Raw genomic sequence first — 27660 nt, 5'->3', positions numbered from 1 at the left:
TTTGGATGGCTTCTTTTCCTCTGGGGTTAAAGATAAAATATCAGTGGAATACAGAATGCCCTCCCCCAAATTAAATTAAAAAAGAAAAAAGAAAGGGAAAAACCATTGACAAAAACCTCTGGGTTTTAAATAATTAGCTAACATTCTGAAATTTTGGCAGATAGTGCCTCTTTGAGGGGACTATAGTAGAGAAAATAATGACTTCTTATGTCTTAGATGTCCCGGAAAAGCCCTATTTTCAGTTTTCCCCTCATTGTTTTTAAAAGTAGGATCAGATGTTTTTGACCAGGATCTTTGGTTTAAAGAATATGGTGACCACGATAAGAATCTGTAAGTCAAAAACGTCTGGCATTTTTTGCCTAAAGGTTTTGGCAGGAGGGAAGGAAAGAAGTACAAGACTCAGTGAATTCCGTGAATAATTTTGCTGCTTATCATAAGGTTAGAATTTAGAGACTATTAACTAGTTTGAGAGAAACAGGTTAGATTGCAGGTTCTCTGATAGTTTTCTGACAATGTCAGGGGAGAGTGGCTGGCTACGTGGGTTTGAGCTGCGTGGATGCACTTACACGATGTGTATCAGTAAATTCATTGCTAATCATTCAAGTAGAATAGTTTCAAATATTTGTTGACGAGGTTATTTTAAAAAATAGAAGCTTAGTAGCCCTAATATATGGTCTAGTAAGGTAAGATCTACAGATGGAGGCAATTTATTGAAACTGAGTCATGTATTTCCAGGAATGAAGGGAAGTACCCAGGGGGAGCTACTGTTACCTCCCATACAGGTCTTTTTTTCTTTTGCTTAGGGATTTGTTGACTTCAATGTAATTAGTATGAAAATATTTAAGTAGAGCTAGTGGTCATAGCAGAGCATAGCATTTCAAGTCTAACTCCTAAAGTGATGCGCCCCAATCTTGAGCTTTCTTTCCTTTTCCTTTGGTTCTTTAACAGGCCATGGAACATTTGGAGGAGTCCTGTAGCCCATCCCTCACACAGCTAGCCCATCATCTTAGATCTGGTGACTTCTTAGGAGAACTTCATTTTGCATTTGTTAGGGAATGAGAGAATATACTGCTGAGTAGTATTCCGTGTGTTTCCTTCCAGACCTTTGAAAAATGGAAACTGAAAGATGAATTAAAATTTCTTCATTGTTGCTGAAATTTAAATGAATATTCTACTTTGAAAATATGTTTTTAATATGTTTTCCTTCCCCCCCCACCCCCACCCCCGTTTTGGAAGTTTGTCTTCGATGATAAAACAAGACTTGTGGACCGAGTCCGGCTTAATTGGCAGTATGAAGAAGCCAGAAAGAGGTAAGGTCCCCTTTTTCAAATCTTTCTGCTGCCTTTCTTTCTCCCAGGAAAGACTTTGTTCAGCATTCTGATGTGTGATTGTCCACCTTTTATTTGGAAAGCAGTGTCTGATAGAATAAAAAAGAAAATATCTTCATTTTGTGTGTAGCCTCTTAATACATGGACAAAATTTCATGTATATTTAAAATGGTGAAATTTTCAAGATAGTGAATAGTTATAAAGACACAATTTAATAAAAATAGAGACTTTTTCGGCTCTTCCTATCCTCCCAGATAGTTCAGAACTCCCTGCCTCCCTCCCTCCCTCCCACCCTCTTTTCTCTCCTCTCTTCCTTTATGCCCCTCACCCCTTTCATCTGAGCATCAGTCCTTCAGACCAGCTTAAGCAAAATGGTTTTATCTTTTAATATGTAGCTTTGAACTCTATAGGTTAATGGAAAAAGTCATGTATCTTGGTTTGAAAGAGAGTTTCATAAGGATCAGGTCAACAGGTGATAGCAGCACCTGACCTATTTAATGCTCACAGAGAATTGAAAGGCAGTCATTTCTGTTAACCTGTGTTGTAAGTCATCTGCCTTCAGAAAATTGAGACTTGACCTTGTTCGTGCATTTTCAAATTTGTCTTTTCTCCCTGCCTCTCAGTCTTAGCCACAGGGCCTGGGCAACATTGAAAAGTAGTATGTAGTTGTCACAGGCACAGGGGAGGTTTAGCATGTTGAGTTTTCCCCATGTCTGCAGGGTCCCTGTTTTCAATATTCTGACCCTGCCTAGCTTTCTTGTCCTCTCTTCAGAGATTCTCTCTTTTTTGCGTTCTGGAAAGTCTTAAAACCAAATGATTTCAAAATATGTGCTTCGGAAAGCTGTAAAGCATATCTTTTTAAAGTTTCTTTTGTTGCATAGGAACTGTTATCTTGGGGGGCGGGGGAGGAGGAGTGGAATGCCAAGTGGGGTGAGGGGTCCCTTCTGGAAGCCCAGTCATTGGGGCTGTTCAGTATACTGTATCATTCATGGATGTCTGGAAAACCACTTTGTTGCCTTTTCAGAAAATGTAAAAATAGCAACAAAAGCAGATCATCTGACTCCCCGCTGGAGGGCCGGCTGGGACTGACACGGGCCTTTGTTCACCCAGGCGGTCTCCCCCATCCTTCCTGGCTTTCCCCGAGGTACTCGTGGTGGGCTTTCCATTTGCACGTGGACTGCGGCCAAGCCCAGGCGGCCACGCGCTTATCTCTGAGCTCATATTCCCCATCTCGGTTCATTCCTCCTCCGAGCTGGCTGGTGTGGGTCAGGATCACTGTCCCCCTGGAGTGTCCCTTTGCTCGTTCTCGCATGTTCCCACTGGAACTGCGCGACGTGGGTGCTGGAATGTGCTGTGTTGTCGAAAGCGCAGAAACTAGGTGGTTGCTACACTTGGGAACATAATTGCTACGTGTTTGCTGTGACATTTACCAAATAGAGCAAATGGTATCTTTGTTTTCTAGAGATGGTATGTCGAGATAATACATTTGGGTAAAAAGTTGAGTATTTGAGAAAATTACTCAGGGGAGGACACTGCCCTTGGTCAGTATCTGTTGACTGAAGGTAGTGTTTCAAGGTTGCTGGAAATGTGCTAAAAGACACTGCAGCCACAAAGGAGGGTCCTGTCCCCAGTGTCTCAACTTTTCTGGGACAGTAGGGACTCCTCAGAAAGGCCTTTTGGGGCTGCACTGGCAACATTTAAAAAGTAGGGACATGTAGTACAGACCTCCCGGGGTGGCTTGGACAAGCACTAACTGTCCTTTTCCCACTAGCAGGGTTCCCAGCAGGGGGAGGGGGACCCTCCAGGGGACTTCTGGCCCAAAATGTCTAGGGACATTTTGGGTTGTTACAACTCTGGGGAGGTGCGTTTAGCATCTGGTGGGATTAAGGATCCTGAGATAGTGAGATGATCCTGGGTGATATAGGTGGCTTAGTGTCATCCAAAATCATTCCACCGCCTGCAAAACCTCTAAAACCTCCAAAACCTCCTGGGCTTTGCATTTCTAAACTGGGAAAAGTGTCCCCATGCATGTACTTCAGAGAGGTCTTTGCTTGTGTGTCTAGATGTACGATTTTTTCCAGAGTTGGGAAATCATTAAAATACAGTATTGCGGACAATGAGGGGTCCCATATGTATTTGAATTCTAAGGATGTTTGTGGAAGTGGTGGGACTCATCATTCCAAATAGTGGTATGATTTCTAGAGAATTCTCCAGACCAAACCCCCACATCATGACTAGTTCTATATTTTCAGCTCTGCGTTATGTGAGATGCACCCAAACAGCTGCTTCTTTTCTCTTCAGTAACATCACTTTGGATTCTCAGGGCAGACCTTATGATAGGGATATTGGTTAAAATTTATTGGTTAAAAATTTTGGAATTTTTCAAGGCCAGTTTGGAAGAGCAAGTCTTCTTGAAGCAATCTCGATGACGCAGATAGCTCCTTATTTTTAACCTAAGAGCACTTGTTCCAGAACTGTGCACAAACTGTAGCTGTTTCCATAGAAACACTCGCAGTCCAGATAGGAACAAAACATTCAACCCATCCAGCTTCTCTGTGTCTCAGTGTTTGTTGCCAGGATGGGTCCTGCTGTTCATCCGTTGTCAGGAATCAGTGTGGTGTTAGGATTCCAGTGGAATTTGATCAGTCGCTTGGATTTTTTCTTCATTTCTCAAGTGACTGTGTATCTGGGTTTTGGGGGTGGGGCACAGCTATGAGAAACAAAGGAGAGCATCCCTGACGTCGTAGCTCCCTCTTCCCCGTTCAGGCCAAGAAAAAGAAGCCTGCAGACTGTCTGCTTTTCATTTAAAGACATCGCTCTCTGAAGATCTGTTCATTCAAAGGGGAAAAGATGTGAGAGCAGGGAGGAATGTCAGGGTATTAGTAGACCCTTACGCGGCCTATTCTAGGTTCAGACTTCTCAGATTTCCAGTGTAGACTTAAGAGTTCAGCCAAGTGGACACTGGTTTATCGATGTTTAGTTCAATCAGCTGAAGTGATTTCATCGTTCATCTTAGATCTCAGCTGAGATTTTCTTGAACTTGTGCTTTTCATTTACATGGATATTTACAAAAAGAAAATGAAGGTGAGCAAACTTAACGGGTATCAGATCAGTTGCTGTGATCGAAATCTGAAGGCCGAGGCTCTAGGCTGACACCTCGGCCTGGAATGCAGCATCGGGATCGCCACATCCCATCACGGTCATGTGGGAGCGCGCTTGCCTGGACTGTTACTTCCGTCCCAGGAAGCAGCAGTATTTCAAAAACATGGGAAAATATATAGTAGACTGCAGAATTTAGCTATCAATCAAATAATTGGGGATTACTCTGGCTGTGTAAAAATGCCTCAAAACTGTGTAATACAGAAAGGGCATTTTTTCTTGGAAAAACTCAAATCATATTTTAAGACTTTCATGTGAATTGTGAGGGTCCAAGGAGCATGTGCAGCATAAATGCAGGTTTCCATTCATGGTTTCCTGGTGCCTGGGTTGTAACAGAAAAGGTGTTTGGGCAAAAATAGTAAAGGAAAAAGGATTCCTGTTTTACTTCTGTCCACGCTAGACCTGTTCGGGGAATTGAATTTGGAAGTCACATAATAAATATGAAACCTGAATGCTTAACTGAGGACTGGCTTTCATTTCTTCACCACCATGAACACAGGGACATGGATTTTAAAGCCTTTAAAGGCATTTGTGAGAGATTATACACAGGCCATAAAATATATTACCTATCAGAAATAAGAATCAATAAAAAATACAGTTGACCTATAGGGAAAAAAAACCCTCGCCAATTTTAAGTTGTTCTCAGTTCTTTAAAAATGAACTTGGGAAAGTTTCTTTTTTGTAAACTTTAATCATGACCTCAGTTTGCTTCCATGTATTTAATTTCACTGAAGTGATATTTCAGAAAAGAGCCTTTCTGGAATTTTTTTTCTTGTATTACCCAGAATTGGAATGGTGGCACTCTCAGGAGGGGGCTCCAAGCCTGGGGTCAGCTGCTTGGCGTGGATGTAGCATTGGAACTGTGCAGCCGTGTTTGGCCTGAGGCGGAAAGTCTGTTTCCTCCGTAAACCTGACACTAAGGCTGCTCCTTGGGGTGGCTTGTTTCCAGCCTCGCAGCATGGTAGACAAGGCACATTGTTTTAAGGGCAAAGCCGTCTTGTCTATCCCTTGGCGAAAGTACAAAGAATCATTGAAGGAATCCTTCTAGAGCTTTTGGCTTCCAGTGCAGACAGACAGACACATGTGCTCTCTCCACCTGGCTGAGAGCAGGTCCCACGTGGCTGCATCCAGAGTGTGGGTATAGGGAAAGAAATTGCATTTCGCAAAAGATGCCAGTGTTCTTCTAGACTCACGTATGGCTCTGAAATGGATGTGCAGTCATTTGCATCATTGTGGAATTGAATTTTTTTTTTTAAAAAAAAGTATGATTCTTAAACACAGAAATGCTTGCCTAGTGTTCAGCACAGCACAAACAGCTTTTCCAGATGGGTCGCATGAAGTCAGCTTCATCCAGATTTTGTATCTGCTCCCAAGGCTGCCCCTCGCTGTATGTCTTTGCATATTTCTCTCGTGAGCTGTGCAAAGTTATACTACAGTGTTTAAGTTGGGCCACAGTACTACTTGTTTGATGCCCACAGTGGGCAGACCTTTTGAAATTTGCCCTTTGCCTCTCCTCTCTCATACAATTCCTCCCCCTGCCCCCCGTTCTCTTTTCTGATAGTGTTGTTCCTTGAGATTTTCTAGGAAAGACTAGGATTATCTAGGCTTGCATCTTCTGTCACCCTCAACAACTTGAATCCTTGTAGCACTTCAGCTAACCTGGAGCTGACTCAAAGGAATCTTGATCTGATGTGTACACCTCAGAAATCTCAAAAGGAGTGCTTTTAACATACACCTGCTTGCAGCATATGTATGAGAATTAGTACATATTACAAGGCAATGCACTAACGTTGGCTGGGCTCAGATAGATTTTCCTGTTGATCCGCTAAATTGAAATGAAAAATTATGAGGACACAATGGATTTGCTCATTGTTCTTCATCTCTTTTACATTTATTCCTTATCTTTGACTTGTCTTGATCTCCAGTAGAATGTTCCAGAATTTTCACTGAGTATAGTGTCCGATTTGGCACTGATTTATTTATGGGTCTGCTTAGAGTGTATTTTCCTTGGGTTTTGGTTATATGAGTGCCATAAATTTTAATTACACTAATTAGACATAGGTGGACGCCTAACCCCAGTTGGATTCCTAACTCTTTTCAGCTGCCTCTGTCATTAGTTTTTTCAGTGACATGATTTGGCACCATTTTCCAACACATTTTCAGGAAATTAGTTTTTAAGTTAGGAAAGAACTTGCCTAATAAAGCTACTGACGTTCAACTATTTTCTTGACCATCTTGGGGCATTGGACGTGAGTAAAATGCATACATCTAAACCATAGCTTGTCTGCTCTGCGTTTTCTCACTGGCTTGGTACTTGAAGAAGGAGTCTTGCCTGGTCCTCTGGTGGGTGACTGGTCCCCATGCTCATGTCTAGCTCAGGAGGAGCCCAACTTGGTGCAGGGCTGGCCACAAGCTTTAACACATGGGCCAGCGCCAGTTGATTGGCAGTACCTGCAGGGAGCACAGTGTTGAGGATTCTGGATCCAGTGGGCAGGATGCCAGCTTTGATTAGTGACATGTGCCCTGGCCACAGGAACTGGTAGTCTCAGGAGCACTCTCACCATTCCTGTTTTGGTGAGGATCATCACGTTGGTCCCTGATGCGAGCCCCTGAGAGCCCCAAGGCCAGTGGGCCACCTCCAGACCAGCCAGGCTGCCTGAAAGCAGAGGGCTTGTTAAAACCCAAATTGCCCCACCATGTCCCCAGAATGTCACCATCAGTAGGTCTGGGTGGGGCTCGAGGTTTGCATTTGTAACAGCTCCCAGGTGATGTTGAGGCTGGGGGTCAGGGACCCTGCCATGAGAACTGCTTCCTTAGAGGCTGCAGTACTGTGTGCGCCTGCCATTTACCTGTCCTCACAGCTCCCTTTGACTCCCGAGAAATCTGGGTTTTGTTTTGGGCATGCATGCCAACCTCTGTCCTCCACAGTGCTGGGTTTGAGTAGAGTCTGGTGCCCCTTGTTTCTGTCTGGAAACAGATAACACTCACACTGAAAAACATGCTATTTCTGCTTTGAAAGGATGCTCTGAAAATCTGAGCACATCTATTTCACTTAATCTGCATTCGCCAACACCCTAGGACACAAAAAGTGTGCGGTCTGTTTGCTGGGGAAACAACGTGGACATTGAGGCACGTGGAAAGTGACAATAGAGTCTGTGTTTTTGCACCTTGAGGACGGTGGCGGTGACACATTTAGTGTGGCTGATGAGTTCATGCCCTGCTCATGCCCACGCTCACCGGGGCCAACTCTCACCCTTCCATACATTTGCTGGCGCATGCACGCACTGCTCTGTGCGCTCAGCTTTTGTTGACTATTTGCTCTCTGCACGGTTTTTGGAGTTTCACACACAGTCAAGGTCTCTGGAGCAGGAGAGAGCCCACGAAGCACCGGGCTTTGGAGCCCCTCACTCAGAAGTGCTGTCATGGGTGCACATCTCTCCTGTACTTTGTCAAGGTGGTGTTAGCAGGCACAGCAGTGCAGGCAGGAAGCTGGGAGCCCCACTCACATGTCCAGTGGTGCTTTAGCTGGTGGTGATGGGAGGTGGGGAGGAAAGAGCCATTTCCCTCCTGCTCTGGGACAGGACCACGTAAGAAACCATGGATCTGAACCTGCTCAGCACGCAGTGTGTGGAGGACAGCCAGCCTTTTTGCCAGTTCCTTGACACAAGCCTGATGTGTCAGCCCAGGGGAGATTATGCAAAGGACTTACACGTCATTTTTATACACGTCATTCCCCAATTCTTTATTTTTGTGATGTAAGGGTCACTCTGCAATAATTTCCGTGTTTACTTAGCAAAGTGAGTTTCTAGAATCACTGCGATGGTGCTGAGAATGTGTGAAGACGATTTTGTCAGTTCATGGATTTTTCTGTTTCTGTTTCTTGCAGAGTCTCCAACATCCAGCAGCAACTGGCCCAGCTGGACAGTGAGTCCTGGCCGGGCATGGCTGAGGCTGACAGGGACCGGCTGCAGCTTGTCAAGGAGAAAGAAGCCCTGCTTCAGGAGCTGCAGCTCATTGTGCAGCAGAGAAGGCCGGCGGAAGATGTGGCCCGGCTAGAGGAGGAGAGGAGGCGCCTGGAGGAGGAGATCCAGCGCGCACGGGCCACCTCCGTGCAGGGCGCCACGGAAAGGTGGGCTTGGCCTCCACACTTCCAGGAGCAGCACCCACCTTCTTATGAAGAACCAACTCGAAAAGCTCTGCCAGAGAACTTGCATATGGCCTGAGAAGGGCCTTGGTTAGGGCAGCTATTGCCTGGCCTGCTTCCTCGCCAAGCAGAAAGGAGGTGGAGGGAGTGTGTGCCTTCCCTTCTGTCCACCCACCTGTCTGCCCGTCTATTGAGCTTCTGCAGGGCATCAGGCACTATTCAGGATGCTGGTGGTTCATTCTCAAGCAAGACAAACTAGTCTCTGCTATTTGGGCATTTATGACTTAGATGTGCTTTTTAGAATTTAGCCATTCAATCTGAAATCATGTTGAGGGGAATTTATAGTTGAATTTCTCGTTGGGAAAATATACTCACTGCCTTTGAAATTTACCAGTGGGCTGTTTTCTTCCCTCAGGATTCTACTTCAGGAAAAGAGAAACTGTCTACTTATGCAGCTGGAAGAAGCAACTCGCCTAACATCTTATCTGCAGTCCCAGCTAAAAAGGTAGGTGCCTTTAAACAAGAAAGCTATATTAATTACCATGTTATGAATATCATGTTATAATGACATGTCCGTGAACTTCATAATTCCCTTTAGCCTGGTTTTCTCCACCAGAAATTAGAACTGGAAGGGGTATAAAGACAGAATGGGAAAGTGGGGACGCTATATTTTTAAGAAGAGCTGCTAATACATGATTCAAGGAATATGAGGAAACTGAATTTGGCTGCAGAATAACTAGTCTAAAGTCAAATTTACCCAAGGATTTTGTAATTCCCAGCTTCAGAAGTGTGTATATCCATCTACATACATACACATGGACCTTTTTATTTTGTTTTATTTTAAAAAAAGGTTATGGATATATATTTTTTGGTTATGGATATTTTAAAATGCGACTTGGATGCTCAATAGTAGCTCCTGTTTTCAAGTACTTACTGTATTGTGAAGCATAGCATTAAGGGCTTTCTATGTAGAATTTTCTGTTATTCTTCGAAAGAGGCCAGGAGATAGGAGCTGTTTCCTTCATAGCCGCCAGAAGTGGGGAGCTCAGAAAGGGCAAATAAGTTGACCACGTGGACTCAGCTAGTCCTCCTGGGAGCTGGACCTTGAACTCAGGCATGACCCCTGATGTTAACTACTGCTCTCTACAGACACTGAAAGGAAACAAGAGGAATATTAATGAAGGTGCCTTGCAGTGCTCACAGGGGTTTAAAGACATGCTCTGGTTCATGGGAGGATGAGGAAGATTCTATTCCCGAAGGAAGAGATTAGCTGCTCAGCTTTGTGGTGAACAGCAGGGCTCCAGTGCTCATCTTCAGCTGCTTTCCTAAGGGTGTGGGCTCTCTCGTTTCAGCCTGTCTGCCAGCACCCTGACAGTGTCTTCGGGGAGCAGCCGTGGGTCCCTGGCCTCCAGCCGGGGCTCGCTGGCCTCCAGCCGGGGCTCCTTGAGCTCTGTCAGCTTCACCGACATCTACGGCCTGCCACAGTACGACAAACCTGATGTCGAGTGCAGCCAGCTCTTGCGCTTTGATCTGATTCCCTTCGACTCCCTAGGGCGAGATGTCCCCTTCTCAGACCCCCCGGGCCCCGTGGGCTTCCACAAGCAGAGGCGCTCCCTGGACACGCCTCAGTCCCTGGCTTCCCTGTCCTCCCGCTCCTCCCTGTCCTCCCTTTCTCCACCGAGCTCGCCCTTGGATACGCCCTTCCTCCCAGCCTCTCGTGACTCGCCTTTGGCCCCATTGGGGGACAGTTTGGAGGTGCCAGGTCTGGGCACCCTAGACAGACTGCGGGCTCAGGCCTCTGCACTGGGAGAGGAAGACTTGCAGGGCACGGCGTCCCTTCCGCAGCATGCATTCCCCGGGGATGGGGAAGGACCTCGTGAGCGAGGACCCCAAGTGGCTGCCATTGCCACCAGTACAAGTAAGTATTGACAAGTCCTGTGGGTTTCCCTGGTCCTGGGAGGAAGGCTTCAAATTCAGGGAAGAAGTCGTGTGTAAGGGCATTGAGGCCAGCTGGCTCTGCAGCGACACAGTGAGCTTTAAATTCAGGACCTTCGCTAGGATGAGGGACGCTGGCCCGCTGTCATGTGGGGCCTTCCCCAGTCTGTCCTGGAAAGGTCATCAAAATTGGCAAAAGAGTCTTTCCCAGGTGTTTGGCTTGTTTTCAGGGTGTGCTTAATTGATGAAGATGAGGGGAAGAGAAACACAGTCTTCCACATCCAGAGGCCTATAGGGAGGTGCTAGGGCCTCAGTGAGTTCTCCAGGGTGTAGCCCAGGGAAATCTCTGCTTCCTCTGTCTTTATGACTTCATCTCTTCATCCTTCGTCCTTGTAGTTTTCAAGGACGTAATTCTATCGGAAGTGGAAATGAAAATAATTGGTATAATTTCAAAGCATCAGTCATTTCTGCCAGATCAGTTTCTCTGGTGGTCTTTAAACCGAGAAATGTGTAGCCACTGGGAACTTTATCCATCCAGTTGCTGTTAATTCAGCTTCTACTTGATGCCAGGTCTGTCAGCTTGTAGCCCACATGGAAAACCAAACTGCTCTTCTAGAGAGTATGCCAGCTGATGGCTTGTGCACAAGGCAGGCCTGGGCTTCAACCCTCCTTATCTTGACCCTGCTTACTTTTATGAACCAATCTCCAGAAAGTTTAACTTCCTCGGGTTTGAGAGAAGATCAAGAACAAGGCCTTTCATTCCTGAAGTTAAGCTTATTTAATTTTTATTTGCACAGCAAAACTGCTTTAGACATTCTATTAGGTGAGCACTGGATAATTTCTACTGCATAGTGGATGGCACCCAGGGGCGTTTTGTCCCTGAGGAGATACTTGGCAATGTCCAGAGATATTTTTGGTTTTCACAACTGAGGGCGCTGGCCGGGAGGCGCTGCTGGCATCTAGTGGCTGAGATTAGGGATGCTGCTCAACACCCTACAGCTCACAGGATGCCCGGCCACAGAGAACGACCCAGTCTAAACGTCAGTAGTGCTGAGGCTGAGAAATCCTGGTCACATACTGTTGAGTAGTTTAGTAGCAAAGGGTAGAAATAAAATGTGAATACAGAACCAGGGTGGTATAGTGGAAACAGCTTCGGACTCGCAGCTTATAGGCCTGGATTCTGTCCCCTGTCCTGTTGACTTGCTAGCTGGGTACCTTGAGCACATCCCCAGACTTGACTGAGTCTTAGCTTCCCTGCCCTTGAATGAGGTGATCTTTATGGACTCTTCCTTTCACCACCATTGGTTTTTTAAAAATATCTAACCACATTGGTTACTATATATACATATAAAATAATAGTCTCTGTTAACTCTTACATACTTAACCAGAGACCCATTATGTTCTGAGGCAGCCCCAGGGCTTTTTGGCATCTGTTACTTTGTGCCTTCCCCTCTGTGTTTGCAAACACACCTTTCATATCCTCAGATACAGGGTTTCTGTAATTTACATATACAGGTGATCTTCATTCGCTTTGTTGTTCTTTATAATCACAGGTTCAGGGCTCCATGTTTACTCCTTTCATTTCCAAAAGAAAATACAAAATAAGGACTGAATTGCACATCTGTTGTTGCTTAAGCTTACTTTCTCAGTGCCCCTGGCCCCCCATGCCAACTTCTCTTTAAAGGTTGAGATACAAGAGTATCAGTCTCATTCTGCAGAAAATGCACACAAGGCCCAAGGGCCCTTTTAGGCCAGGGGAGAGACATGGTGGGAAAGAGAAGAGTTGACTTAATTTCTGATCCTGATCTCTTAATTTTTCTTTTGCCCTTTGTTGCCAATGTTATAATGCTTCAAACTTCTTAGACTGAAAGGTATTTGCGTATACTATGGTGAGATGCTGCCACCTGCTGGTATATTCTTGTATGACACTGTCAGTTGACTGATCTTACAAACTAGAAATGACCAAGGGAATGGGGGTCCTGATGGGTGCTCCTAAAGGGCTGGATTGAGTAACCAGCTTCAGGCTCGGACACAAGTGACTCCTTTGCTTCCCTTGGTGCTTGTGGACATGCCTGATCCCAGAGCCATTGTAGTTTCATAAGTTCCCGAGGACCTTAGCACTCAGGTTACCCTGCCCTTCATTTCCGAAGCCCAAGGTTACATAGTTTCCTCTGACTTTCTATTCCAGTCTCACTAGGAACAGTACAGCCTAAGTTTGACCTCAAGCAAGTTTTAGTTAGATACAATTTTAGTAAGATAAAATTCAAAATTGCCCAAACCTACAAGGCAAGCCCTAGGATATATAACACAACCTTCTGTCGTGTTTTTAAAATCAGTTTGCAGGAACAGAAGGTAATGCAGAGAAGTATGGCAATAGATTGTAATCGTGAACATTTTTTACATTTTTACCGCAGTTTTATCTTCCCTGAATTTTAAAAGTCAAATGTGTCATCGTTTTGAAATACTTTTCAATTTTTATTTCCATTGGCATTTGCTAATCTAAATCTATGAAATCCTTGACTTTGCTTATCTCTTCCTTGATGTTTTTATGATATTCATACTCTGTTTAAAATTGTTGGCTTGAATTCTGCAGTTTTTTCACTTTGTGCTTTTTTTTTTATCTCTTTTTCTCATGCGACTCGACAGAAACGCTCACTGTAAGTGACCTTGCAATTCTCCTTCACCTTGTTGGTCAGGCTGTGACACATCTTTGTGCGATGAGTCCGTGCATTCAGGATGGTCGGGGTGTGGCCAAGAGGGCATATCTCATAGTTGGACTTTAATGAAGTTCAACAATTACCACTGTTGTTATTTAAACATTAAAATTCGTCATGCCTACTAAAGCCATGTAGGGAGGAGCTTTTCTAAAAGCTTGGTCTTTATTCTTCTATGTATTTCCCACTAGATTTTTAATGGCTTTCATTACTTTGATATGCTAAGTGGCAGCTTTGCTTGCAGTGTGCTTTTCATTATATTTTTTTCCTTTTTGTCAAGCAGTGTTGATGTCTGTAGGTCTCAGTGTCTGTGTGTCTGTGTGTCTTTAATGATGAAAAGCTGATATTTTATAAATGACTGTTTGGAGGATTCACTGGCATTGCTCCCATGATCCATCTCGTTGCCTTGAAGCCTGAGAGCAGACGGCAGGGTGTGAAGGGAGGGGGCTCTCCTGTGCGCCTTTTTCTCACCTGGGGCAACTGCTGACCGCACTTCCTTCCGTCAACTCTGCTTCCAGTTGCTCCGTGATTTCAGTGGCTGAGCCTGGGGTCACTGAGGAGTAACTCTTTCATTTCCTTTGTCTCTTCATCCACCTGGCAATGAGAGAGAAACTGTCAGAATTGCACCGCCTGCTTCACTGGAAGTGCTTATTACATAGTGTTATTCCCTTAAGGCTTAAAGGAACAGAAGGCCATGTTGGAGCCAGGCCGAGTGTCAGGGCTGGGAGTGAAAATGGTAGTTTTTGTTTCCTGGGATCTATGCGTTAAACCAAGAGGTTCCATCTGCAATTCAGAGCTGGGGACTCTGGGCCCTTCCAGATGGCGGGAGCAACGAGAAGAGCTGGGCTTGGGGATCCTGATATACAGTTTGAGTCAGTGCCTCCAGCCACCCTGGTTAAGATTGTGAGACCAAGGACCATAGCCTATCTGTGTTGTGTGCTGTTGAACATGCTTGGATTTCATTGGTGTGTGAATAGTAATTTGGTGGAAAAGGGAGATGGTTGTAGGTGGACTCACTAATTTCCCTCAACCTGGGGGTTGCACAGGTATCTAGATTTTCAATTTCTGGAGCTTAGATGACTGAAGAAAAGCAGAGACAACAGAGGACCTGCGTTATTAACAGGAGGCATCCCCGTGTCACAGAGAGGCCCAATTGGGGGCCCGGGGACATAGTCCACGTGTTGCAGGAAGATGACAGGCCTGGTTTTTGTTGGTTTTGTTACAAAGCACTTGGTGCTGAGGGAAGGAGTAGAAACAGTTGAAGAAATGGCAGGAAGGAAAAGTGTCAGTGGTTACCTTAGGCTCTTGATTAAAATAGATATAAGACAAAAACAAGCTGCCTAGAAACGGTAGCGTTCTAACCCCAGGAAAGCTAGGCTGCTGTTCAAAGAAAAGTTTTCAAAGGCTGAGTTTGGGCCCAACCGCGTCCTCTGACTTGAAAGTCACTACATATTGTTACGGTTTATTTGGATACTTTAAAAAAAATTTTTGTTTTCTGATTGTAAAATACTAGCCTATGTTTATTATATAAAACATGGAAAATACCAAACAGAATCAAGAAGGAAATGAAAACTATGTGCTCCCACTCAGAGAGCTCACCTGCTGTCCCCATTTGGGCTCACACTTCTTTCCTGGTCTTTGACAGTCTCTCAAAGTGCAATGTGAAGGGGCTCCCACTGTCACCTCATGTTCTCTGCTCTCATTTAGGAGGTGAAAAGAGACTTAAAACAGTTTCAGGAGCTTTTAAAGAAGTAGCCAGAAGTCTATTTCTTTGATTTTTTTCAATGTTTAAAAGAAAGTCAAGTGCAGCGTATTGAAACATACGCATGCACACGGTGGCGTGTCTCGGGAACACAGTAACTGTGTCTGCGCTCTAACCCAGTGTTCATTCCTCGCACCACGGTGCCTGGCCTCCCGTGCTGTCTCCTGACCCCGCCCGTCTCTTATTTGCAGCAGTGACTCTTCGAGAAGACAGCGCCAAGAGGCTGGAGAGGAGAGCGCGCCGCGTTTCTGCGTGCCTGTCGGATTACTCTCTGGCTACTGATAGCGGGGTATTTGAACCTCCAACCAAAAGGTTAGAAGCTGATCTTGTCTCCTTCTTCCAAGCAGCCATCCCACAGGTTCCTGATCAGCACGAAAGGGACCCACACTGAGATTCCACACCCTGAGACTTCGTGTGTACCTGGTGGTGGAGGGGATCTTTTCTGGCTTCTCTCCACGTTGGAGGTTGGGCCTTAGCAACCTCCACAGAAAAGTCCTCTGGCTTCAGCGTGCTGTTTGGAGGCCGGCCCTCATCCTGTGGTTCTAGGACGACTTCTCTCTGTGGCCCTGGTGGGTTTAAGGCTTAAGCCTAGTAGAGCAGGAAAAGGAGAATCCATGCGAGAGAGACCTGCCTGACCTGCTTTGCTAGAAAGGACACATCAGAAATGGACTTCCTCCTCTCCTTAGCTGGAGGAATCGCTTGGCAATGACGAAGCACCTTTTGGGACTTGGGGTGTTATTTTTATTTGTTATCTTTACCGTCATTGTTTCATCTCATTTATTGCAAACTTTCCAGAAGCTCATTTTTGAACTTCGCCCTGAATATCATGTGGTTTTGACAGGCACGCAGTTATTTTCTAAAATATAACAGTTCATAGGCAGGTACCCAACGAGATGCATCATCGCCCGGGGGACCTGCTGTGCCCTCAGAGTCACTGGAAGAATTGATCAACTTATATCGTAATTTAATAAAGCTGCTCTCAGTACAAAGCACCCCTAACACGAGAGAGCTTGTGCTAAACCCATAGTCAGCAGTGCTGTGGAGTAACCCCTGTGACTTTCCCATTGTGCTCAGGATTGAAGATGCTGATGAGTCTGCACATGGAGACGCTTGTGTCATCGAAGGACCGCAGATCCATGTTGGGTATTGGTGAGTACAGAAGACTCCTTCCTGGTGCTGTAAAGATGAGCTGTAGATTGGGGCCCACTCACACCTCCACACACAAGCCAGGAGGGATGGAAGAACCCATACGATCGGGGCTGCTCACCACCTTAGATACCCAGATTCTCTTTTGCTCACTCTTGTTGTTTCAGTCAAGTGTTTGTCAGTGTTGGCACTAGTGATACTTGGGACTGTATCCTTCTTTGTTTTGGGGTATGTGCTGCACACTGTCGGGTGTTGAACAGCATCCCTGGTCCCTACCCACCAGATACCAGGAGCACCCCCATTCCCAGTCATGACAATAGAAAATTTCTCCAGACATTGCATGTGTCCCCCGGGGCGGGGGGGTGGCAGAATTGGCCTCGGTTTCTGTAGTTTAGTCAGATGCATTTATATACTGTGGGAAGTTTGTGGTTTGTGAGTTAGTATTTTATTTTCTAGGCATGACAGTGGCAGTGAATGTCTCCTCGTGAATGTGCTCCAGCTGAAGAACTTCGCTGGGCTGGTCGTGAAGGAAGACTGCAAAATGTAAGCTCCTGAGCCAGCCCACCAGCCGAGGCCTCCCTGGCCCGTACCACTCCCTGGACTGCTCTGATTGGCAGCTAGGGTTGGGGAATGACCTATTGGAACCTGAATTTTACAGTAAAACCAGAGAGTGTCTTTTTTAAAAACCAGGGCTCTAAGTTTTAAAGAGTCTGTTTCATTATTTGAGGCAGATGAAGTTCATGGAGCCGGGCTGTTGTGTAGTGATACAAATAAAGTGGCCAGATGCTCATCATGGGCTGTGTTTGGGCTTAAAATGTCCATCTGGGTCACTGGGCTGGGTGGTAATGAAGCCACACTCAGCTCTGATCTAATGAGGCGCTTGGGTGGAAGTGGCTGAGGGCTCCCTGGTGACTTTCCACATTCCCCAGTGTTTGAGCCTCTGCTGTGTGCCAGTGGTTCCCCCCCACACCCGCCAGGGGCCATGGGGAGATCAGTGCAGATATCTTCCCAACAACACGGGAAAGCAGAACCTCTGTTTGACTCCTGGCTACTGCCTTTGAAGTCTTGCTCTTTGTGCATGGGTTTCCCTAATCTCCAGGGCACATAAATTCCTTGGACTTACTCTTAGTTGAGAAAAAGACTTTGTCCGAAAGACCTGGTAGTTCCGCCCATGGCGTCCAAATGGGTCCACGTGTCATGTGCGCATGTTTGCACGTGGTATCATGCAGACTGTCAGTAGCCTGTGTGCCTCTTTCTCCTCTGCTTCCAGACACATCCGTGTCTACCTGCCATCGCTGGACTCCAGCACACCAGACACCTACTGCTCCAAGGCTGTGGAATTCCAGGCCCCCCTGGTATTTAATGACGTTTTCAGAATCCCCGTGCATTCAAGCATGTTGACGTTGAAGTCCCTTCAATTATATGTATGTTCAGTGAATCCGCAGCTTCAGGAAGAACTGCTGGTATGGCCCACGCATGTGCGAGCTCTCCCTCCCCCCCCCATTCGCATATCCTATCCTCTCCCTTCCCTGCCTCCCTCCTTTGTTTCTTTGTGTTTCCAGCATTCTTTCTTTGTCTCCCATTCTTTCTTCACAACTCTGTCTTTTGTTGTTCTCCCTGTTTCTTTCTTAGTCTTTGTGTCATGTTGGCCCCCCCTTTCTTTGTCTCCATCTCCCTTTCATCCTTCCCTCATTCTTTCCCCTGTCTTCCTCCCTCCTTTCCTCTCTGTCCCTTCCTACCAGTTTCCTGTGGTGGGTTGCTTAGAAATTGTCCTCTTAAGGGTCTCTGTAACTGGGAGTACAGAAAAGGATGGCAAAACCAGTTATATTGTCACGTATTTTGTACTCTAAGTATATTATCTCAAATAATATTTGTAAAACTCCTAGTCAAGAACTTCTAACTTGCCCAGTTTTTAGTTGTGGGAACTAAGTAATGTTGACAAATTTGTCAAATAAGAATATAAGCTGGTCAGTTAAATTTGAATTTCAAATAAACTATAGATATTTTTTTTTAGCATAAGTATGTCCCATACAGGATTTGGGACATAATGACATTTTAAAAAAATTGCTTATTTGAAATTCAGATTCATCTGGATGCCCAATATTTTATTGGGCAGTTTGTCTTCAGTACCCAGCCATCCAATGCCAGCCCGGGACTTGGAGGCCAGAGTGATTTCTTTCCAAGGTTGGAGTATTGCCCTTTGGTCCTGGCCCCTCAGCAGCAGAATTACAGATTGCAGAGTTCAGCCAAGCCTCTCTGATTTCAGAAATTCCTGAGAGCATCAGCCACGTAACAAGCAGCAGACCCTGAACCCAACCCACCACTTCAGGTTGGCCGTTCTCAGCCCCTGTTCCCCTTCTAGCGCTTTCTGATTGGGCTGAATAAGCAATAGAGGAACCACCCCAGTCCCTGTTAGGATCCTCTGTGACCACTTTCATTTTACTGGATTCAGTTTGAATGACAGTGAAACATCGTACCTCTTCTCTGGTTAGGATTGAGGGATGACCTTGATGTTTTAGAAGATTCACATTGATTATTAAGGTGAAATCACTCAGTGCCTGTTCTACTGTTTTTTGTTTTTTTTTAACACCCTTGCAGGGCATTGCTCAAATTAATTTGGCCGACTGTAACAGTCCGAGTGAAATGCAGCTGCGCTGGTACTCAGTCCAGGTATTCACCAGCCCCGAGCCACCCAGGGCAAGGGAGAGCCAGCGAGCCGAGAAGAGTGGCACCCGGGACCCCACGCATGCCGCCGCCGCCGCTGCTGTCGCGGCAGCTGCTGCCTCTGGGAAGACGGTGCGTGTGCCTGGCCTGCAGAGCAGCTTGCTCTGGCTTCCTGGCTTTGAGACTGGCTTTTACTGGGGCAGGTCCTCTCTAATAAGCATCCGTGTGGACTTAATCTTAGAATGTAGTGCTGAAGGAGTGTAGTTCCAAGGAAGTCATAGAAATGGAACATATGGATGCACACCGCCATTCACAATAGTGTTTAACACAAGCGTGTTCATGATCGTGAGTGGCACGTTGGCTGTTTTTAAACTTCAGCCTTCAGCTACAGGAAAAGGCCATGTTCCTGTCTTGCTGTTAACAGTGGGGTAGATTTTTTCCCACTGGAGAGCAGCTAAGAATGGACGCCAGCCTGGAGGAAAGGACACCTGTTGGTCTGAGCTAGTTCTCAGACAGGTCCCTGTCCTCCCCCAGGACGCGGTGACGGTGCTGCTGGCTAGAACCACAGCCCAGCTGCAGGCGGTGGAGAGAGAGCTGGCGGAGGAGCGGGTGAAGCTGGAGTACACGGAGGAGGAGATCCTGGACATGGAGCGGAAGGAGGAGCAGACCGAGGCTGTGTCCGAGCGGTGAGGCTCCTTGGGACTGGCAGGGAGGAGGGAGGTGGTGTCCTGTTTGGTATGTCAGGAGACGAGGCTGTCGCTATGCTAGTCAGTGTGGCTCTGGGAGGAGCTGTGTCACCGGGTGCATACTTGCCTCTGTAGAAAGTGCTGGGCGATTCTTCCCAGAAGTGGGGATTCTGAGGGGGGATAGAATGCTGATAGAATACTGTGACCTCTGTCCCCCTGCTCTCCATGTAGGCTTTTCACCTTCTCCTTCTGTTCCGCGATTTCTCTTAAAGCGTGGGACTATTGAATGACTCCATTCTACCCAAAGAGAATACAATAATGTCCCTTTAAGTTTTTTTTCAACAGCTGTATTGACATATAATCTACCTACCATACAATTCACCCATTTAAAGTGGACAATTTGGTGGCTTTCAGTACACAGAGTTGTGCCACCATCACCACAATCAGTTTTCATCAGGCCAAAAAGAAACCCCATACCCATTAGCAGTCACCCCCATTCTTCCTTCATCAGCCCTTGGCAACCATAGTCTGCTGGCTGGCTCTCTGGGTTTGCCTGGTCTGGGCATTTCATCTGAGTGGAAGCGTGTGATGGCCCTTCCGCTTTGCCAGAAGAGGCCTGCTGGTGACCCTGTGACTCAGTACAGAGCCGCCTGCCACAGAGGAGTAACTCACATGAGCAGCATCTCGAGTCAATTGGCTTCTGTCTGATTCTTCCCAGAGGTGCTTTCACGTTGCTTCACTTCCACAGTTTTCCATAAAGAGCATCATATTTCCAGAGCTTCCCGCTTCTTCCTGTAGCTCTCCCTGGATTTATTTGAGAGGAATTTCTTTTATGGAGGGAAGGGCATGGCTGAGGGTAAGAGGACTGTATTCAGGCCCAGGCAGGAAGCTGGAAGGGGCCTGAGGAGGGGGTTCAGGATTCTCGCATCTTCAGCGGTGCTGTTGGGTGATGAAGGCAGATGGAGCCTCTTAACGAAAGGCCTTGTAGCATTTTCTTCCCGAGAAAACATAAGTGAACTTTTACTTTTATTAAATATGTTTTTATTGATTTCAGAGAGAGGAAGGGAGAGGGAGAGAGAGAGAGAAACATCAATGACAAGAGAGAGTCATTGATGGGCTGCCTCCTGCACGCCCCTGCTGGGGATCAAGCCTGAAACCTGGGCATGTGCCCTGACCAGGAATTGAACTGGGATCTCCTGGATTATAGGTCAATGCTCAACCACTGAGCCATGCCTGCCGGGCCATAAGTGCATTTTATAAGAAAAGCAACTGTCTGCAATGATTGGAAGCAAATACCGGTGTCTCTGCTACTGTGCTCTGAGTGCAGCAGTGAACCCATCACTTTGGGTGAGCGTGTTGTGGGCCTTTGCCATGTCCCCCTTTAGGAGCTGGCAGGCCGATTCGGTGGATAGTGGCTGTAGCAGCTGCACCCAGACCAGCCCCCCAAACCCAGAGCCCTGCTGCACCACTGTGGACTCCATCCATGGACAGCCATTTGTGGGCCAGGCAGATCCTTGCAGTGTTGAGAAACTCCAGCCCCCTCCTCGGAAGGTAAGTAGCAAAGGAAAAGGGGTTTTCTGGAACCCCAGATGCTTTGCCGCACTGCAGCTGGCCGAGAGCTCGTGTGCCCCATGGCCTTCAGGTGAAATGGAGGGAATTGACAGGGTAGGAGGGCTAAAGGAAACTGAAGCTGATAGGCTCAGACACAGGAGTAGAATGACAGAAGTGGCTGACTGACAGCCCTGATGACCAACAGACAGCCCTGGTAACTGTGGCTGTGGGAAATGTGCTGTTGGGTTAGGGGGCAATAGTGAAGGCACTATTTCACTGAGAGCCCAGGAAAAGCAGGGACTGGCTTAAGATCAGTAAGCGAGACCATAGAAATGTTTGTTAACTTTAAATGAAAAAGAAAGGACAACTACACTAAAGAGGGTTGACTTTTACTCCTTCACATGCCATCTGATGATGGCTCAGTCCCATCTCCAGGGCCACCCACAGTGCAGGCTATTCTGGGGGTCCCACAGTTTTGGATACTTGCTTTTCTCCCTTCGGGATGTTAAGAACAGAAGCAGTGCAGTTGGAAGATACCATATTGAGGCTCTATTGAAATTTTGTTTCCAAACTGTTCAGCTCATCAAAATATCTTATCACCATGTCCCTGACCTCACCCCCAACACAAATACTGAGAGAAGTGAAACCCACTCCCTCAGCAGCTTCCCAGGCCACAGCGCATGGGGCATCTCGGAGGACATGCGGGGCTGGGGCCCAGTCATTGCTGCTGTCCAGCTCCGAAACCCTTCGGAAGTGTTGGCCCAGCTCATGGGGAGTGGCTGTGGGAGGCTAGGAGGTGTGTCCTACTCCTCCAGCTCTTCATTTTAAAACACTTCAAATCTTGGTGGAAAAGTTGCTAGACTAATACAATGAAGTTGCCTATAGCCTCCACCCAGACTCCCTGGTAGTTAGTTCCTCACCACGTTTGCATTCTCTTTCTGAGTATGTGGGTAGCTGCTGGTCATTGCAGAGGCAACAGCGAAGAAAACATGAAGTCCTGCCCTCAGGGAGGCAGGCAGCAGATGGGTGAATCAGTGAAATACAGTGATGTTTGAGAGTCAGAGGCGCTACTGCAGGGTGAGGCGGTAGAGAGGTGGGGTTTATACTTCAGAAAGATGTACCATCTTAGAAAGGATTTACATTTAGAAGTAGAAATTTGCATTTACATTTTAGAGAGATAAAGATTGTAAAATGGTGCAGCCATTATGGAGGTTCCTCAAAAAATGAAACAGAACAACCATATTGACCTAGCAATCCCACCATTGGATATATATAAAAAAAATTGAAAGCAGGTCTCCAAGGGATATTTGCACACCCATGCTCACAGCAGCATTATTTACAGTAGCCAAGAGGTGGGACCAACCCAGATGTCCTCTGATGGATGAATAGATAAAGGAAATGTGGTGCATATATACAATTAAATATTAGCCTTAAAAAAGAAATCACGTCACATGCTACAAATGGATGAACCTTGAAGACATTGTGCTAAGTGAAATAAGCCAGTCACAAAAGGACGAGTACTGTACGATTGCACTAATTTGAGGTGCCTAGAGTAAATTCATAGAGATAGGAAGTAGATGGTGGGTGCCAGGGGGTGGGGGAAGGGAAATGCAGAGTTAGCGTTCATTGGGGACAGAGTTTCCATTTGGGAAGCTGAAAAAGTTCTAGAGATCTGTTTCACAACAATGTGAATATATTTGACATTACTGAACTGTACACAGAAAAATGGTTACTGTGGTAAATTTCACATTATGTGTTATTTACAATAAAAAAGAAAGGAAGGTCATGGAGAAGGTGATTTTTGAGCAGAGATCTTAAGGGAGGAGGCCTGGGAGCCTTGCACAGGTCTGGGTAAGGGCGTTCAGGTAGAGGAAGCCGCAGGTGCTGGCCTGGGGGTGTATGGAAGGGGGGAACCTTGGAGCTGAGGACAGGAAGCAAAGGGGACAGATCATATAGCGCCCACTCAGGACTCTTGCTTTTTTTCTGAGACAGTTAGGAAACTGGTGACATGATCTGACTTAAGGTTTTTTGTTGATTTTTTCCTAAAGTAATTTATTGACATGAAATTCACATAAGATGAAACGAACCATTTCAAAGTGAAGATCACTGGCATTGAGTATATTCACAGTGTTGTACAACCACCACCTCTGTCTGGTTCCAAAACACTTCTGTCACCCCCAAGTAAAACCCTGTACCCATGAGCAGTCACTCCCCATCCTCTCCCTGCCCCCCACCCCTGGCAACCACTGATCTTCCTGTCTCTATGGATTTGCCAGTTCTGGATGGTTCTTGTAAATGGAGTCATCTGATATGTGGCCTTGATGTCTGGCTTCTCTCACTCAGCCTAATACCTTCAAGGTTCATCCATGTTGTGGTATCTTTTGGGACTTGGCCCTTTTTGTAGCTGAGGAGTATTCCCTTGTACGACCCGCCACATTTCCTTTATCTGCTCCGTCTGCACATGTGGACTGTTTCCACCTTTTGGCTATTTCAAAGTGCTGCTGTGAACATTTGTGTGAAAGTATTTGTTTTGTTGATGAAAAGAAGACTTGGACCTTTGTAGATTTCAGAAAAGACTTTTTGATGTGGGCCCAATGGAGGACATGCCCGAGAGCAGAGCTCCAAGAAGCCTTGAAACAGCGTCTGACTTCAGGCAAGTGAGCGAGGAGCACTTTTATAGGCCGGAGGACTGAGAGACGGCTACACGTCAGCAGTTTCAGTGCGTTCCATACATTCAAGGAAACGATTCCACATGGGGGAGGGAATGCACAGATAAGGTAGGGTCATCACATATCTGGAGTCAGGGAGTCATGGGAATGGGTCTGGAAGCAATTATTTTGAAACCTTTATCAGGATGTAGAAAGAACAGGCTCTGCCTTCCATGATCATTTATCTTTGTAATTGGGACTGTTAGGGAGCCTACGTGACTAGCTCCACGGAAGGCCTCACTTAGGAATTTACTGTGTTCCCTTGGTTACTGATCAGGTTGGGGCAGCTTAGACGCCCTCTCCATTCTTGGTAGCAAACTCAGGTTTTCAGGTCTTTCAGGTAGACTTTTCGGAGAGGAATGGCTGCGTCTAATTTCGATTTTAGCAGGAGCTCCTGGGTGCTGTGTTGAGAGGAGATTGAAGGGGGGCAGGCATGGAATTAAGGACATGGGTGAGAAACCTACTGCACGAATTGGGCCCAAGACTACGGTGATCCAGATGGAGGGTTTGTGACAGGCGGTCAAAACATGCGTAGTCTTGAATACAGGATTTGATCTTGGATCAGATACAGGGTGTGCGAAAGAGAACAGAGTGCACAATGACACGGGGACTTCTTTGGCATGAAAAATGGCAAGTAGAGATCCTTGTCAGAGGAGGAGGGGTTGGGATAGCAGAAACTCAGGTTTGGATGTGTTAAGTGTGAAACGCCAGTTAGAGCTCCAAGCGGAGAAGGCAAGAACGTGGTGGTACATGCGAAGTTCATTTCTGTGTTCCAGAAAAAGTCGTGGTAATAAATGAATTACTGTCTAGGTTGATAAGGAAACCAACACAGAAGACCTCTTCCCCGAAGAACTAGCGATTCTGCCGAAGGAGCGGCCCAGCCGCAGGGCCCGCGCGTCGCCTTTCGTCCGCAGTAGCACAATTGTCCGTTCCCAGACTTTCTCGCCTGGGGCACGGAGCCAGTATGTTTGCAGAGTAAGTCGAAATTCTTTGCCACCGAAAACAGAAATTTTCCTCCCCCCCCCCCTTGGTTGCATTTTAATTTTTACTCTGTGCTAAAAGACATATGTGTTCTCACAACTAATCGCAGTAAATGAGCAGCATGCTTGTGTGGATATGAATCCTTGCTGATTTCATGTCCATGCTTTGCCCGCGCTTGTCTAACTGGATTCCTTCCGGTTCTAATACATTTCCCGCCAGACCTTCAGTGTTGTGTGTGCGCCGACTTGTGGTCAGGAAGCAGGGCAACTCGCTTCTGCATCGGTCTAAGGGATAACAAATCAAAAGTGGGCTCTGCTGAGTGGGGCTGAGGTGGGCAAGTCGGGCTGCTGAGGGCATCGGAGCTCTGGGACGCTTCCAGATGATTCTGATGTGCACGCAGGGGTGAGACCCCTGACTAGGTGAAGAGGGAGAGCCAACCCACTGTGGTCCTTGCAGAAGGGACAGCATGTTGGAGGTTGGCAGACAGTGGCAGGGTGACAGTGACAGCACAGACTAGGGAAGAGAAGGGTTTTTAAGCAGTAATGGTTTTGACACAGCGTCCCAGAGGCGACATGGGATTGGGGAGACCCTTCCTGCTCCTCCAGACTGATCGTGTTGAAGGGATTGCCCAGGAGCTGGCCCATTAGGGGAAAGCCAGAGTTCAATCACACGACATAAACAGGCCCTCAGACCCATGCAGGAAGCACTGGGAGTGCGGTTTAGGGGTCCCCAAGCCCACCCTCAGGTTCAGTAATTTGTTAGGACTCACAGAACTCAAAAAGCCATTATTATATTCGTGATCAAGGTTGTTTACCGTGACAGGATATAGACCAAAGTCAGCAGAAGGAAGAGGCACCTAGGGCCGAGTTCAGAGAGACCAGGCACGAGCTTCAGGTTGGTCTCTTCCATAGAGCTGCGCAGACAGCTCGTATTTGTCCCCAGCAGTGACAGGTGACAGCACGCACAGAGCACTGCCCATCGGGGAAACTGCCCTGAGCCTTGGGCCAGGGTTTCTGTGGGATTGGTCGTGTTGGCACAGTTTATTGCCTGCATGGCTGACTGTGGTCTCCAGCCCCTGCAGAGGTCAAACACTGCCCTTCTGCCGTGTTCGTGAGACCTGCTGCTCTCCTTGGCACAGAAGCGAGGTGTGCAGATCACAGCTCCCCTGGGTAGCTCAGGGTCTGGCCCAGGCACTCCTGCCCCATCTGAATTCAGCCCTGAGGGGACCGATGCTTAGTCAGGCGGCTGGAGGCACTAGATTGAAGGCCACCTCACGTCCCTTCCTTATCCTAGACTCTTGTGGGACACTGTGGAGCAGATCCCAGCCTGCTCATGGAGGAGGAGAGGTGGGGAGGAGGAAACCCTCTACTTCCCCAGAGGAAGGCTTCCAGCTCCTGTCTGCTCTGCACCCCGCCTTAAAGCATGCGCTTACCCACCATGCTCTCAGAGACCTCTTTGTTCTCATACATGTTCCCAGTGATCGGGAGGCCTGTCAGCTGCCATGCCTCTGTGCTGCCTAAGCATTTTGCGTTTATTGGCGTGGAAAATAAGGCCAGGAAGGCAAGGACTTTGGCTTGCACACAGATACACATTGATCCTGAAGTGAGAACCCGCACCAAATGGAATACATAATGTCTTGGCTGCCATAAAGCAGGCATTATTTATTTTCTTTCTAAAGGCAAACCTTTTCCCTTGCCTGGCATGGCGGGTGTTTGGGAAGCCGGCTTATTCTGCTCCAGGAACAGTCCTCTTTTTTGGAAAGCCATTTTTTCCCTGGATCTGGCCCAAACCAGAAATACAGCAAATGACAATGATGAAAAGTGAAAGCACTGAGGACAGTGCTGGCTCTCATGAGCGTCACATACCATATCAAGTCACCATTGCTGTTGATGGGACTGAAGTTTTGTTGACTCAATTAGCCTGGAGAGCTCAGGTGGTTCGGTTGATGGACATGAAGGAGGGCTGGGCTGGGGGTGGGGGGGGGGGGTTTGCTCATTTTTCCCCGTTTTTTTTTGTATTTCGTTTTACTTAAAACTCCTGTGTAGGCTTTGTTTGTACTGAAACCGGGACTCTCAGTAAAAGCACTACTATTATAAATACATCTGAGTGCCTGTGAGAAAGGAAACAACCCAGTTCAGAGTACAGAGAGGAATATTGAGTTGCTGAGAAAGTATCTGAACCTCGTTCTTTTTGGTGCAGCTTTATCGTAGTGACAGCGACAGTTCAACGCTGCCCCGGAAGTCTCCCTTTGTCCGAAACACTTTGGAAAGACGAACCCTTCGCTATAAGCAGGTGTGTGCCACGTGAGCTAATATGGAATCTACACTTACCTGCGAGTTATTTTTACAAACCTTTAAAAAGGTAATCTTTTAGGTAACGTTAATCAAAAGGTAATACATTTATTCCCTTGTTTACTTAGATAAAAACTATAAAAGCATAATGCTGTCAAAATGTTTCCCATATTTCTCAATTTCCTAAGGTAATATCATGATCTGAGATGTAAGATAATTCATGTTCTTTACATTTTTAAATGTAAATTAATAAACAACTATTGCACATAGAGATTCTTTTTTCCTTTTTGGACCAGGGAGTATGTATAGTTGAGAACATTTGGTTTTCAGCATCAAGCATTCTTCTGTACAGGACTGTTCTACGGTTTTTTGTTTACTTCACCCACCGAGCGTTTTCTCCACGTCATGCTCCTTTACAAAGTTTTGCTGCTTCTAGTTTGTAAGCCAGTGGTTCCCTGTCTTTTCTGGGCAAAGATTCTTTTAAAGATACATATTTTTTAAAATCCCCAATTTCCATGTGGCAGTTGTATTTCAAGTAACCACTGATTGAGAATGCTAAGAAAATATCCAGCTGCAAAAGTCTTTCTCAGC

At 46.5% G+C, this 27660-nt stretch overlaps 1 protein-coding gene across 1 annotated transcript in view; it reads left to right on the top strand.

Annotated features, from left to right (window-relative positions):
- The window catches only part of WWC3 (WWC family member 3), a 93248-nt gene that overhangs the window by 60040 nt on the left and 5548 nt on the right, over positions 1 to 27660 (top strand). Inside the window, exons 8-20 of the mRNA XM_087813300.1 lie at positions 1237 to 1310; positions 8374 to 8616; positions 9047 to 9136; positions 9984 to 10549; positions 15234 to 15354; positions 16117 to 16191; positions 16645 to 16731; positions 17459 to 17651; positions 18787 to 18984; positions 19387 to 19538; positions 20924 to 21089; positions 24608 to 24772; positions 26978 to 27070. Of these exons, the coding sequence (XP_087669426.1) occupies positions 1237 to 1310; positions 8374 to 8616; positions 9047 to 9136; positions 9984 to 10549; positions 15234 to 15354; positions 16117 to 16191; positions 16645 to 16731; positions 17459 to 17651; positions 18787 to 18984; positions 19387 to 19538; positions 20924 to 21089; positions 24608 to 24772; positions 26978 to 27070 (2223 nt within the window). The remainder of the gene's footprint in view (positions 1 to 1236; positions 1311 to 8373; positions 8617 to 9046; positions 9137 to 9983; positions 10550 to 15233; positions 15355 to 16116; positions 16192 to 16644; positions 16732 to 17458; positions 17652 to 18786; positions 18985 to 19386; positions 19539 to 20923; positions 21090 to 24607; positions 24773 to 26977; positions 27071 to 27660) is intronic.

Source organism: Miniopterus natalensis, chromosome X, assembly GCF_054644295.1.
Source record: "Miniopterus natalensis isolate mMinNat1 chromosome X, mMinNat1.hap1, whole genome shotgun sequence".
NCBI classification, from domain to species: Eukaryota; Metazoa; Chordata; class Mammalia; order Chiroptera; family Miniopteridae; genus Miniopterus; species Miniopterus natalensis.
Note: the sequence above shows the minus strand (reverse complement) of the source record. Positions and strands in the feature narration are given on the sequence as shown.